The following is a 15,820-nucleotide window of genomic DNA, read 5'->3' as shown; positions in this document are numbered from 1 at the left end:
CGGTGTTGTTTTATCATCATTTGAATGACGCATCTGTTTACACTTGTTGCACAACCGCTTCACAAATCAGACTTGCAAACATGTGCATCGACTGTGTTAATATTCAACTTGAAAGAGTGAATGTGTGTGATGCACGGATGGAGGATTCGCCCGCCCTGTTCCTCGACACAAACAATAGTTGTTCAACAGCATCAAATGAATAAATGAAATACGCACGAGCCTTGCGCGCGCCACATGATTTCTAATTGCGCCCACGCCCAGCCAGCAGACACATGGCAGGGAATCATTTAGACCTGTAACATGCAGCGAGCTTATATATATGTTTGTAAATACGCCCTTTAAATCCAGAAATCTGGGGAAATTGTGATGCATGTGCGGCGCGCGCCGTCTCGGGGGTGTGGTGATGCTCGTGCAGTGAACTCACGCGAGCGCGGGCGCTGAATACTAGAGCACTCCCAACAACGCACGGACACTGAGCACCGGAGAACCGACGACATGGCTTCGTCTCAGGGGAAGAGCGAGCACCGTTATGCGGACTGGATGTCAAGTTTACCGGATACCTTGCACGGTATTCCTCTTACCAACCTCGCCATACCGGGTAAGCTGCCTTTTAATGCGCGTAGACTAACCGTGAACAGTGAGAAATTGCTGCAGAATATATATATGAATGAAAATATTACGCTTGGGGTTAGGTTCTTGAATGACTTAACTGACCCTTTAAAAAAGTTTTTTTAGTAGGTTATTTTCGTTAACTTTGCTCAAAACACATCTCAGTGAGAATGTTCTGCTCATTACATAAAATGGGTTCTGCTTATGACATAAGCTATTGTGTGTGACTAATAGGTTGTCGACATTAATATTGTTCCAATCTAGCGAGTTTATAATAATGATAAAACGTGTGGCATAAATTAAATAGGACACTTGTTGCTCGAGGCTCGAAATCCGTCTCTGCGACGGATTAAGAGACACATTACACGTGTGCCACAGCTTTCTTTGATACAATATTATGAAATAACAAAGATTATATATAGACCCATACTGTAGTTAGATTAAAAAATGCAGGAAATGCCTTTATTCTTGTTTTCACTATACGCACTAATACTTAATGACAGGCAATTGTCTAAAAAAGAAAAAACTAAACACCTTCTTCATTAGCATTGATTTTCATAATACCATGAACACCATACACTCTTTAAAAATAGGTTATTTTTTTGCCATTTGTGGTTTCATGAAGAACCTGGGACCTCTCCTTTGGAAAATTATAAAATAATGTTTATGGGCTTCTTTTATTTATTTATTTATTTATTTATTTATTTATTTATTTATTTTACTGTTCACTGAAAGGTTACTGTCGATCATACCCCATAAAACCTTTCTCACAGCCGCTGTACTCTGCAGAATACACTTTATTGTGCGTGGCTTGCAATTGTGAGTAACTTCTAGATGATCTAGAGATCTAGTAACTGTATGTTATGACTACAGGAACTGTGATTGTGGACACTCTTGAAGTGTAGAGTAATAATAGGATGTTGGAAGGCGTGTTGGAATCAGAGGATGCAAGATGTGTTTGCATACAGGCATTGCCCATGTTAATGGTGCAACCAATAATGACACATGTCAATATTTTCTGTTGAGACTAATCGTGATTAGATTCTCAATATTTGCAGGAATCTGTTTGAACCTTATTGCAGGCTTTTCACACCATACAAATGCATTTTAAAACACAGAACAAGTTTTGACTATTTTGACTATTTTGCTGTTGTAAGGGACTGGGTTGTTGAAGAGCACCAAAGGCTGGAGCAATCAGCCCAGAAAGCTCTGATTAAAACCCACGATTAACGTCTATGTCACTGATTTCCACCATGTGCTACCAGGGATCATGCTTGACTGTACAGTAAGTGCTCTGACTTCAGCGTACTTTATGAAAGCAAACTAAACTGCATCGTTTGTATGGACCGCTGCAGAGGAGAAGATCACCTCATTCCACTGATACTGGTCTGGTCTGAATTCATCATTCCAGCACTAGCACTGAAGCAGTATTTCCTACTTAAGCACAACTTATCCCATCACTCTTTTGTAAAACTTTTGTGAAACAGTGTTGTCGGCAAGGCTGTGGGTGGGTGATGGAAAGTTGTAGTGTAGCAGTCGTTTATCAAAAGGCTCTAAACAAATTGTGTCTTGATTAAGAATTCTGAACATGTACCACTCCCACACAGATATCTTGCAAATCTGTGAGCTTTTAAGTTGATCTCACAATGCTTGAAGTGCTTGATCTCAAAACTTAAAGACATGAATAAGATAGCCATTGAAACCCTGCCCAGGGGCTCCTAATCAATCAATCAATCAATCAATCAATCAATCAATCAATCAATATCTATCTATCTATCTATCTATATATCTATCTATCTATCTATCTATCTATCTATCTATCTATCTATCTATCTATCTATCTATCTATCTATCTATCTATCTATCTATCTATCTATCTATCTATCTATCTATCTATCTATCTATCTATCTATCTATCCATCCATCTATCTATCTATTAAATCTGATCTGTCTGTCTTTTATTTAACACCACAATAAAAGCTTTTGTCTGTCCATTCATTCATCAATTGTTCTCTGACATGTTAGTCAAGCTTGATTTTCCTTAACTCACGTTAGAAACAAAATATGTTTTTTTTTTTTTTTTTCAGTTTTATAATTAGAGAAAGCAATGGTCATTTTAGCTCCTCAGGATCAATTCCTAAAACATATAATCATTGATCCTTCGCCTTTGTCTCATGAATATTTCAGTAATGTTTATTTCAGCCTGTGGCACTTTTGCTTTCATGCGGTCATATTGTCAGGCTACTGGAGGTTTGCATGATTCAAAAAAAAAATTATTTTAGTTTTTTGTTTAAAAAAAAAAAAAATTGCATAATGCCTGTATATTACAGGCAACATGAAAGTCAAATTGCCCTTTTTTCTTTTATTAATGCATGTTCCTGGTCTTCTGTGTTATTCTCATGTTATTTTAGTGCATATTATTCGGAATATTTTTCCCCCTCTGATATCACTATGCTATTGTGAGTCTGACTGTTTGAAAATATTAACCAATTGAGTGCAACAGTGCCCACCTATATTGGTCGTCTTGTTTAAAAGTATAAAAAGCATAACATTATTTAAAAATCAGACCAAAACAAAAACAAAGGTACAAGACGTACTTAATGTAATAGCCAAGAAGCATTATGAATGACATAAATTAAAAACGACAAAGAAATATAACCATATAACCATACCTATTTATATATAAGCATGCATAGAATATAGACCTTGTGCCTAATGCCTTATTTTACATCTTTTAATCATACCCAATACCCTAACAAAACAACTACCTTACTATTAATAAACAGTAGTTTAATAAGGCAATAGCTGTAGTTAATAAATGAAGAGTTCAGATGCAAAAGCCTCTAAATGCCATTTGAAATTTTCATCTTTAATGATGATTTTTATCAAACTTGTATATTTAAGTTCAGTAATTTCACTTAAATGGCAATGATAATTACCTATTAATTGTTATTTAAGTGAAATTACTGAACTTAAATATACAAGTTTGATAAAAATCATCATTAAAGATGAAAATTTCAAATGGCATTTAGAGGTTTTTGCATCTGAACTCTTCAAATAGTTATAGTGAGAATTGGACCCTAAACTAAATTTAAGAGTATAGTAATTTGACTCTGCTACAGTACATCATTCGCAATGCTTTACTGGGAGTGGGAGGAACAATTGTGGTGCAATTTCCTTGCTGCAATTCTGTGATTGGTGGACTTGTTAGCAGAATAATAATGGGTAATGTAGTTTTTCACCTGAAATTTCACTGTTTAATTATTAAATCAATAATTCCTTTTTTTTAGTTGAAATAATGCAGGCTGTTTTTAACAGTAAGAAGTTATTGTTAAAATCAATGAATTAATTTCCTTCTACCAAACTTGTTTGGTCTGGCTCCATCAGCTCCAACTCTTCACAATCCAATCATTTCTCAATGGATAGAAAAAAAAATGGGTTACAAATAGCCATTCATGTTGACTTGAATCTTTATCGGTAAATCGTTTTTGAAAGATTCATGCTTCAAACGTCATCAAAGTCAACATGTGGACGTATTAGAAGGACATCCATGAGCCTGGTATTTTTAAGCACTGCCACTCAAAAACTGTCTCTGCCACCTCCTGCGGTGTGAAGGTCAGTGCTTGTGCTAAGACAATCTAGTGTCTTTTATTTCCTCTATCGGAACTCTTTTTATAGTCGTTCCAAATTAAGAGGTTCAAGAAATCATTGTAGCCTCTTAAAGCACTCCTCACATTAAACATTTGACTGATTCTCCTGTTGCAACTTAACATTGTTTACTTGTAGCATCGGTTTTGGCAGTATTTTGGAGGTCAGCTAGTCGTCCTCCACATACTGTACACACTTGCAAAAACATGAATCATTCTTCTATTGGCAAACAAGTCTCTTACTGAACAGAATATAGATATATCCTTTTGTTGTAGACATTGAACAGAGTTTCGGTACAAAATGAACCTGTTAGAATTCTTTTGAGTGGCTCTTAAACTACTGTGCTCTTCTGGATGGCTGGTTTGATGAAATCATCACCCTGTTATAGTTGACATTGTCACACTTACTAGCAGCAGGAACCAGGCCAGAGGAATTGTGTCAGTGCTGAGAGAGGCTATGCTAAAGTTACAAGGCCACAGAATAAGCAGGACACTGCTGCTTTATCAGCCATATGCTTAGTAAGCAGATTTTTTTGCAATTCAGAGATGGGCATGGAACCTGGATATTATTGATTGCTATGGAGAGCCATTATTGATATTCATGCATCTCTCTAATCATGTAATCAGCTATTGAGTGGCTGCCAATGGCAGACACTGTAGAAAGAGAAAAAACAGTGTTTGGCATTTGTTGATCTTCAGTAATATAGTAATACAAACAGTAACATTGTGAAATATTATTAAACTTTTCTATAATGCAGTTCATCCCTTTGATGGTAAAGCGGAATTTATAGCATCGTTACTACATTATTCATGATCCCTCACAAATTATTATAATATGTGCATTGGTGTTTAAAGTCGGCGTGAAACGGAAGTTGAGATTGTCATTTTTTTCCTTGTTGTGACGTATCCGAGTGAAACGGATTTTGAAATTAGAAAAAATGTAGGGCACGGCTTGATTTCGTCCTTCGGGAATTGATTGGATCGTTGGAGGTTGGGCGTTGCAAACAAAATGGAGGCAGATTTGAATGCGATTCTCTGAGAGGCGGTTCACCAATAGCCGCACCCTCATCTGATCTGGCCGCACCCTTTCGCCATTCCACGTGAACGAAATAGAAGAGAGGTGGTTTTGATGGGGCAGGGAAGGGTAATGTATTTGATTAAAGACTATAAGTGTACAGTCATTTTTTTAAAAAAAATACTGAAGTGCACAGATAAATCATTTATAATAAACACTACAATATTACATATAAAAAGAAGATTTGTCATATTTGATTTCATGGCGATTTTAAAGCTACACTGTAATAAACTCTTTTAGTTTATTCTTAGCTAAAAACACTTAGTTCTTTCAAAAATATGTGTGCACAGTAATGTATATTTACTTTGTTCAAGTAATTAAGTATTCTTGTGAGTGTATAATATGCCATTGAAAATACACACGGGTAAGGGGTTCTAATGTCGGTCGCCATGTTGCCCCTCCATCTTGAAAGTACATTAGTCAAAGAGGGACATACCCGCTAATTCAAGCTTCGCCTTTCGCGTTTACGTTTGAGTTAACACTCATGGACGAGGTCGAACAGGAAGCCATGTTAGTCTTGGACTACATTGGCCACCGTAGGAGTTAAAATGAAATCGGAATTGAGAGTAAAATAATATTCGCTGGATGGTCAGATACCTTTTCACTGCTAGATGGGTGTAAAAATCACACAGTGTAGCTTTAAGAAACATTTCTTCTTATCAATGTTGAAAACTGCTTAGTATTTTTGTGGAAACCTTTTAGAGGATTCTGTCATGGATTGAAATTTCAATTTCAAAAGAACAACATTTTTGTGAAATATTTTTGTAACATTATATTACTGTCACTTTTGATCAGTATATATATATATATACACCACATATATATATATATATATATATATATATATATATATACACCACATATATAAATAAAACTTTCTCTGGTTGTATGAACAGTAAAAATGTTTGAAGGGCACTGGAGGCCTGTTAGTTATCTTCCCCTATTTTTCATACATGGTGGTAATCCCTCCTATTCACTAATGAAGAATGGAAGAAGGGATTACATCTCTAACCACAGCTTTTTGTTGATGAGATTCACAGAGGCTTCGCAATCTAACTGCAGTCGTATGTTAGAGGTGTTCCAGACAGGTCTAGCATGTGACCTTGAGGCAGCAGGAGTGTGTCATTAGAAACTAGTCTGCTTATACCAATCTTTTTCCTGTCCATGAACAGCATCCATATAGACTGTTATTAGATAAACTCTTTAAGTTTATTCACTTTGACTGATTATGCTCAGTTGGAGACCAAAAAAACCATCAAACTCAAGGCACATCTTTGTTGCTGATAATCGTCCTCTGAAAATGATTTTAATTACCCATTTTTCTTTTGTCCTATCTCTCATTTTTCTTCACAGCAGAACATTGCATTGCTTTGATGTCAAAAATGCATACCCAAAATGTTTCCTGTGATGAGGTGTAGGGATTATTTATTTATTTCCTGACAGACGCACATACAAAAAGATTTCAATTATTTAAAGTTGCTCTATAGTGGCATGAAAAGTTGTAATGGCTTCAAACCTCGAAGGCACCGTTTACTTGTGCCTGATTCATCTTCAAGTCTGTCTTATCCATCCAATTGTTCATCCATTAATCCTGCACTTTAGACCCAAAAGAGAGGATTTTTAGCCTGCCATGTCTCAATAAACAAGATAAATGGAAAAGATTAAGTGACCAGACATGAAAGCACAGTCACCATTGGAAAAAAAAGAGGCACTTTTCCCTGTAATGATGACTTTATTTCCCGCTGAACTGTGAGGCGGTCCACTGTGGTTGACAGTGTCAATCTTTTGTGAATAGAATCTTGAATAGAATCTACAGATTTGCTGCTGCTGGTGGTGTTTTTTTGTTTGTTTTGTTTTTTAAGAATGATAGCATTTCACTACTGGGCTGCAATATGTGATATAGAGCATTCAATCCAGGGAGATTTCGAAAGATCAAACTGGAAAATAACTCATGTCTTTTTTTCCACCATATCCACATAAAGACAATATAACAAGGCTTAGGATGAAAACTTTCTTCATCTTGGTGCCCTTCAACAGATGTCCTGTATCATATTGTGTATTTTATTGTAATCATTAACCAGGAACGGTTTTGTATTTTATAATTATATAGATAATTTATAGATACTTTTATAGTTTTATTTGTGTGATTATTTAATTTGCTTTTTTATCATTTAAAATTCACTATATTTAAATACTAACAACTGTAGACAGGTTTGTGTCCTCCTAGTCTCCTACACAACAAGATTTATTGTTTCAGGGATCATCTCTGAATGCATGTTTCAAAAACAGAAAAGAGTCTTTAATCTGCTCCAATGTTCCTCCTCTCTGAAGTTCAGAGGTGAAACATGACACCAATCAGTCACTCTCATTTTGTTAAATGGTCCATTTTCCCAGAAATAATTTCTATCCTAATATCAGCTTAGTGCATCTCAAAGCAGGGATCTCATAGCAAGGAGACACTCCTTTGCATTTAGCTGAAGAGCTTAAAAAGCTAAATAAATGCACTGGGTCCTGGACCTGAAGTTGTTAAGACCTGTGTATAAATTCACCTTGTTTTCTTCTGTTAAAGAAACAGAGATGTGGTTTTCTTTAAGGCTTGCTCAAATTACATCTTAAAGAGAAAAGACAAGTTGCTATTCATCCAATCTTAAAATAAAAAATATAATAAAAGAGGATGTTTTTCAACATATATTATAGGTGTTGTGTTTGGAGAGAATTAATAAAAACCATGTTAAAATAGTAATGTGCATTGTGCTGCGTATTTTTATAAAAACTGATCTTACCACTGACATCTTACCTTCCTTAACAGTTTGATCCAATGAGACATACATGGAAATTGTGTTAGAGGAGACTTCCCTCTGTTTCCACGAACCAGATGGCATTACCTGTGTCAAGGAGGGAAATGAGACATTCACTGTTACTCATTAATCTAAATTTGATACAGAAAAAAAGTCTGTATATTTCCAGGCCAATCTGTTTAATGAACATTCATTAGATAAATGACACATTATTGTCATAATAGAGACGGATTGTCATGGTAGCAAATCTCTGAGGGTTGTTCTTTCTTTCTTTCTTTCTTTCTTTCTTTCTTTCTTTCTTTCTTTCTTTCTTTCTTTCTTTCTTTCTTTCTTTCTTTCTTTCTTTCTTTTTTTTTCTTTCTTTCTTTCTTTCTTGTTAAAGTAGCATCTAATGCCTTCATCATTTCCACTGGTTTTGTTGTAGTGGTGATTGCTGAGATGTCTTTTCCAAGCAGACAGCTGTTTGCCTAATGGCCCTTTTCCATGGTGAATGTTGATGGCTACAGTGCTGCCTTCAAATGCAGAGACGCATTGTTTATTCATTAAAAATAATATTCAGAGAGTCTCTCACACGCACCGGCTATATTGCTTAATGCTTTCATTTAATTACATTAGCAATGCATTTATTTTAATAGTTGTTTTGATTTTTGAGATCAAACATAGCACCTGGCTTTGCTCAATTTAAATTGAAAGCGTGCTCGTGGACTCCATGTTATTATCCTGTAGGCCCTGGCAACGCTTTTCCCTCGTGTTGCACTGCTGCAGTCAGGATGCAAGTGTTGGCTATTACGTTGTTACATTACTCTATTTAACCATACAGCAGCCATTATGTATTCTTAGGTTCCTACTGTACAAAAGTACCATGGATTGTCAGGCAGTATGAGATTTGAGTCTTTTTCAGAACAAGTCACCTTAAAATCATTGTTCTCGTCATTTTTAGATGGCCCTGTACCAAATGGCACAGTTGATGTGTATTCGTTGTCTTGTTCATATCCGTGAAATCCACCAGAACATACAAAAGGGCTATTCCATAATTTTAAGATGCCAAATTTAAGATTTTTAATATTTTTCAGGGATGCAAACCATATTCCGTATATTGTGTATTGTGTCTCTCTCTCTCTCTCTCTCTCTCTCTCTCTCTCTCTATATATATATATATATATATATATATATATATATACATATTACTAAATCAATTAGTTTAAAGAGTTTAAATAAAGAGGTTTTTTAGGCAAGAATGTAGTTATTTAGACCTAAAATATGTGACTTTGTTTAGACACTTTCACAGATGTGAGCTCCAGTCCGTCAGCGCACATGTACCCGCCATAAACAGCTTTATCTCGGCCAGTCAATCTGAATTTTCCTTTATCGGAATCTTATTAACTTATTACTTGTTCCAGAGCAAATCGATTTGGGTTAAGGCCTGGGGAAAATTAAGTTTCATAACTTTATATTTATACTATATTTAACTTAAATCCTGAATTAGATCACTGAATTTATACTTGAATTTGTGCTTGTGTTTATTTCACATTATCTTTTATAATGGCTATTGTTGTTAATTTCAATATTACTGTTCAATAAATATTATTTTACATAATAATAATAATAATAATAACATAAATGTTATAAATGCCTTATACTACAGGGCGGTTGAATGCTTGAATCTGATTCGTTGACGAACGTTCTAATTTGTGCAATATATTTTCTGGGAAACAAACAGGGTCTTGGTCTAACAGTTCCATTATCACTTCGCCAAATAATTTCAGTTATTTTAAAGGTCTTTGTAGCCTACAACAACTAAAGAACCAAGCAAACCAAGCAAATAAATATAGTAAATTATCCGTTGTTTCTTATTTATTTAGTCACTTTTCCTGTCGGACAATATGGCTATATATCAGCATGCTGTGAATACCTACAGCCGAATCATATTCTGTGTTGTATTCGAACATATTCGAATCATCAACAAGATATATGAGCCAGAAATTGATATCACTCTTATGTCATCATCATATGTATGTTCTCTCTTAATGAATATCACTAACTCAGAAATCTTCTCATCCAGGTTCCCACGACTCTTTTAGTTTTTACATCGACGAAGCCTCACCAGTTGGACCGGAGCAGCCGGAGACAGTGCAGAACTTTGTCTCTGTGTTTGGCACTGTGGCCAAGAAGCTGATGAGAAAGTGGTTGGCGACACAGACCATGAACTTCACCAGCCAGCTGGAGGCAGGCATCCGCTTCTTTGACCTCCGCATATCCACCAAACCCAGAGACCCCGACAACGAGCTCTTCTTTGCACACGGCCTGTTCAGCGCCACTGTACGTGAAGGTCTGGAGCAGATCAGCACCTTCCTGGCCTCCCATGCTCGCGAGGTCGTGTTCCTGGACTTCAACCACTTCTACGGTGTACAGAACCTCCATCACGAGAAACTGGTCCAGATGTTGCGCACCATCTTTGGAGACCGACTCTGTCCAGTAGTGTTTGCTCAAGAGGTTAGCCTGAAGTACCTCTGGGAGAAAGAGTTTCAAGTGCTGGTCTTCTATCACAATCCAATGGCCCTGGAGGTTCCTTTCCTGTGGCCGGGTCAGATGATGCCTTCTCCTTGGGCCAACACCACAGATCCTGAGAAGCTCATTCAGTTCCTTCAAGCCTCGGTAAAGGATCGGAGACGCAAGGGCACCTTTTTTGTATCGCAGGTGGTTCTCACTCCCAAAGCAAGCACCGTCATGAAGGGGGTCACCAGCGGTCTGAGAGAGACCATCACAGAGAGGTAGGATACTGTGTACACCATTACAACATCCATTCTGTGAAATGTGTGCCATCAAAGAACGTGTTGACTCATTAGATCTTGCTCTCTGTTATCTTCAAATCAACACCAGGCAGATTTTTTACTGTCCCAATTTAATCTCATTACAGTTATTAGCCGGTGTTCTGAGTCTCTTGGGCTTCAGTGATTTGTCGGGCTTGGTTAGAAACATGAAACTCTTCGCAGAAAGCAGATTTCGAAATGGCTCTGGATGACAGAATGACATATTCAGTGCATTAATTCTAGAGTGAACCAATATCTGCTCATTCAAATGACTGGCAGGGGGCCTTTCCACTTCCTGCATTGAATACATTGGCATCTGCGTCTGTCATCTTCTGTTATTCTTTTTCGCCTGTCAGCAGGAATGATATATAGTGTGTCATTAGGCATGTAGCTAAGCACAACCATAATATCTAGGTATTGGAATTGTAAAGGAATTGAATAATTTGATTCCTCTTAAGGATTCTAAGAGGAATTCATTAAAGATCATTAAAGAATCTTAATTTAGTATATTTGAGATATAATTCTTTAGAAAAAAATATTTTCCAGATGATGAAATAATTTAGATACATTTTTTTTAAACAATAAGGTGTTTTTACCCAGACCTTTAAATGACTCTTCATAGTCTTTAGATTTACAGATCAAATCCAAAAATATGCCATATAACAATACTAAATACAAAATGTGGTAACATATTTATTAAAGCATTTATTTATTTGTTCTTAAATACTAGCGACAAAACTCAAACTCAACATAGTCTGATGAACAACAGTCAGATCTCTTACGAGAGGTTCTCTCGTACTGTGTAATATCTTATGCTGGGGATAACCTACAAGATATTGAAGGCAAAAATTATCCTTAATTTTGAATTAATGTAAAACGCGTTGTGGCAGCATCCAGACATAGGCAAGATGGCTCACGTGCCCATTGGCGCGCCCTTGGTGACAATAGATCCAATGGGGGATCCAATCCTATAAATACAGCTCGATGGGCTGATATAATCTGATTTTTCATCTCTTTAGCGAAGCTCACGCATCGCTGGATCCGGAGTGATCCTCAGTAATCAGACTATACTTATCATGCTATATGTTTCGCACTATATGCTACGGTTCAAAAGTTTGGGATTGGACTCACTGACTCCAAACTTTTGAATGTTTTTTCAATTAATATTGGTGTTGGGTCATCACTGAATAGTAGTGCAGAAAACTCGGTAGAAGAAATTGAGTGATTCCATTAATGGAACCAAGCATCATTCAGTTATGGTATTTAAAAAAAGTGTAACATTTTCGGAACCGTAATAATACCTGTGATACTACCTTCATGCTCCACATACATAGCGTAACCCCCTGGGTATTTAGTGAGGAGCTCCACTATTTCTGCTTAGTGTAACTGGAACATTAACTAAAGGGCAGAGATGACACCAAAGTTAGTCACCCTGGTTTCTGGAAGACTCATTCAGAAGTGTCATTCTCAGCATGTAACATGTTAACCATCAAATCAGAAAAATGTGCACATTGGTCATAAATATTCATTTTATGACCAAAGCCAATGTGATATTTTGGTAGATAATGTCATTATTTTTTTTTTTTTTGCATCAACTCTGCTGATGGCAAATGAATTATAGATGAGGGGAGAGGTGGGGCACAGAGAGTAAAATGATACGATCTCTGCCAGCACACTGCAATCTGACAAGCATGTCATCTTATTAGCTGATAAAGAGCTGATAAAGTCCTCTAACCCCTGCATCACCTCGGAGTGAGCAGCAGAGCATGAGATCACAGCCCTACATGTACTGTAGCTAACAATACATATTAGTTTTGTTACAAAGCATAATGAGCTGTCTCTCATGATCACACAATTTATGCATCCTCATTATAATGGAAGCCCATTTCTGTCACAGAAGAAAACAAAAATCTGGCTTTGGTAAATTATAATTATGACATAATTAAAAACATGAAATTTTGATTTAAAAATAGCATAATTACAACAAAAAGACTCCTAATTATGAGATAACATGTCAAAATGATTGACTGTCATAACTCATAATTCTGACTTATGCCCCTGTGAATGAGAATCTCATATATTAGAATGTTTGTCCTAATTGTGTGACATTTATTTTCAATTTGGAAATTGTTTGTCTGTCTTGTATGTCATAATTATGATTTAGCAAACATGATTTTTCCCTTATGTAGTGGAAATGTGCTTCCAAAGAAGATACCTTGTTTTGAGCAAATTCGAAGGCAATTTTTTATCCTTTCAATGAGAATGCAAAATGTACAAAAAAGTATCCTTCAGGGAGAATGCTGTCCCAGAATGCACTGTGAGATGGCTGACGATGTGAGAGAAATGTTGATTATTACATTCTTTCAGTACTGAAAAGTGACCTGTGAGAATAGTTTAATAATGAAAAAAAGTATTAGTGAATTGAATTAGCGAATTAGTTATTTAATTGTAATATAATAGTAGTCATTGTAATTTAAACTAGTTAAAGTAACTAATTAAAGTAGTAATACTATTTGATCCAAATTTACATTTAAATCATTTAGCAGACGACTTACAATTAGACAACAATATACAAGTGCTGTGACCATTCCCAGTTTAGTCTAACGCAGTACAGGCAAATGTATATAGGCCTAAAGTATATATGCTTTTAAAAGTTTTGCATCACGATTCAAGACGAACAACAAAGCCTTTGCGAGTCTGTTGTGTACTTTGCATGAGAAGCACTACTTTTATGGCACACAGAGTTGCTGACAACATTCTAAATCAGTCATTTATGAAGTAACATTTCAGTCAGGATGCTTCCTTAAAAGGTAGCAGGCTATGTAAGCAGCAGGCAGTTCACTTGAATGTTTTGAAGCTGATCTATCACCAAACAAATCACCTTATATTGAAACAGACTGTATATATGTGTTCTTTCAGGGCTCTTCCTAGCATGATGCAGTGGGTCCGCTCTCAGCGACCCGGGGAAAGTGGAGTAAACATCATCACGGCCGATTTTGTGGAGCTGGGGGAATTTATCAGCGCTGTTATCACCCTCAACTACTACCTGGATGATGAGGACGAGAACGACACCTGAACCTCCAGATTTCCCACATAACTTGTGGTATCAATTACTTGCTCCCTCTCCTCTTTGCCATATATTTATGTTTTATTTATTGATTTATTTTGGGGGATGGATCATAGAAGCTCTGTTGGTCTGACATTTGTAGGGCTAATGAAAAGCATGAGAATGAGCATAGAGTCCAGACACAGTCAGGTGGAATAAATTCAGGGTCGTCTGAGGATGAATAGGGGTAGAAGGTGATTTCATTTCTTTCTGGGTGAAATAGTTGACTGGCCTTTTCCCATGTTTCTCTGCTTCCTATCTGTTGGACTACTAGTTACTGATTCAAATGATTGAAACCTTGATACGTTTCCCAAATTCTGCTTCTGATGAAAGTAACAGTAACATTAACTCATTTCATGGGAATAAATGTTGTTTGTACAGTAAATGTGATGCTGAATCTATAGTAGGTTTATTTATAGTGGTCATTGTAACTTGTATAAGATTGTCGAGTTGTAAATACTTGTAAACCTATTGAATTGTAACTTTGCTCACTATTAGTCATGCCCGAACATACATCAAGATTAGAGGCTACGTTCGGGGCCTCGATCTGGTCTTACAATGTTGAAGAAGTGAACTATTAGATGTTTGTACTCACAACCAAAAATTGCAAATGTATGTAACAGCATTTTTTGCCTTTCTGCCATTATAAACACTAATAAGTGAGGCTTTGTATCTACATTTTTGTAGTTGTCTTTCATGTTATCAAACATATGAAAGCTTGTTTCCACCACTGAATAAAAACTTTAAAAGGTAATTGTGGCTTTTTATCTCACAATTCTGATATTTTTTCTCGCAATTTTCACTTTTTTTCTCAGAATTACGTGATAGAATTTTGCTATTGTGAGTTTATGTCTCGCAATTCTGACTTTTTCGGTCATTACACACAATTGCAAGTTTATGGGCCCTATCTTGCACCCGGTGCAAATGACTTTGTTGACCTGTTTATCCAATAGTGGCAAGACACATACTGTATGTAGGCTATATTTTTGTTAAAATTTGTTTGTCCGTCAAGAACCATGAAAAAAAATCTGAAGACTGCGAAATCACCTGGTAAATAATAACAATCCGCCATGCAACATGCGCACCTGCTTTTATAGGGTAAGTTGGATGACGGACTGATTGGTTTATTTCACGTTACGCCTAAACCACACCTAAACCAATGAAGCTATTTCAGACCAACCCCTTTTAAAATTGCGCAAGAGTCATTTATCCTGCCGGTAAAATAGCACCAGCGCCCAAGACCCGCCCACAAAGCTACTTGATACTTGCCTTTCAGATTGTTAAAATAGGGCCCTCAAAATTACGAGATATAAACTCACAATTGCAGGAAAAAAGTCCGAATTTGTGAGAAAAACTCAGAATTGCGAATTTATATCCTGAAATTCTGACTTTAGAACTTAAAATTGCGAGTTTGTATCAGAATCGTGAGATAAAAAGTCACAATTGTATTTTAAATGTTTTTTATTCCATGGCAGAAACAAGCTTCCATACTAACAGACTCTTTTATATATCCGTGAATGTAAATTTTCATTGCATTTGCACTGCTCTGACTGTGGACTGTTAAAGAGTGGCCATTGATGTTTGCTAGTGCAGGACAAAATCCTCAATACATTCCAAAAATGACTTAATAATGCATAGTTTGCATTCAGTTGTAAACATGCATACATAGGGAAACACACAGGGCAGTCACGTAATGAGTGTGAACAGACTTATTATGACACCATTTCCTAATTAGCCAGACTAATTGAATAAATGGCCATGCTAATGTTTTAATT

The 15,820-nt window shown here is 36.3% G+C and overlaps 1 protein-coding gene across 1 annotated transcript; it reads left to right on the top strand.

The window, feature by feature from the left end:
- Positions 1–282: 282 nt before the first annotated feature.
- On the top strand, positions 283–14,449 carry plcxd3 (phosphatidylinositol-specific phospholipase C, X domain containing 3). Its single transcript, XM_089119542.1, has 3 exons — positions 283–598; positions 10,192–10,900; positions 13,859–14,449. The coding sequence occupies exons 1-3, from the start codon at positions 496–498 to the stop codon at positions 14,013–14,015; spliced, it is 969 nt and encodes a 322-aa protein (XP_088975668.1). The 5' UTR covers positions 283–495; the 3' UTR covers positions 14,016–14,449.
- The last annotated feature ends 1,371 nt before the right edge of the window (positions 14,450–15,820 follow it).

The sequence above is a fragment of the Pimephales promelas genome, chromosome 14 (assembly GCF_988280905.1).
Source record: "Pimephales promelas chromosome 14, fPimPro1.hap1.1, whole genome shotgun sequence".
Classification (NCBI taxonomy): Eukaryota; Metazoa; Chordata; class Actinopteri; order Cypriniformes; family Leuciscidae; genus Pimephales; species Pimephales promelas.
Note: the sequence above shows the minus strand (reverse complement) of the source record. Positions and strands in the feature narration are given on the sequence as shown.

Bases quoted from the DNA above. Each gene is read 5' to 3' on its own strand.
- plcxd3 (XM_089119542.1), top strand. From the start codon at position 496: ATGGCTTCGTCTCAGGGGAAGAGCGAGCACCGTTATGCGGACTGGATG. The intron at 599-10,191 runs GTAAGCTGCCTT...CTTCTCATCCAG, and splicing joins TACCAACCTCGCCATACCGG to GTTCCCACGACTCTTTTAGT. The intron at 10,901-13,858 runs GTAGGATACTGT...GTGTTCTTTCAG, and splicing joins AGAGAGACCATCACAGAGAG to GGCTCTTCCTAGCATGATGC.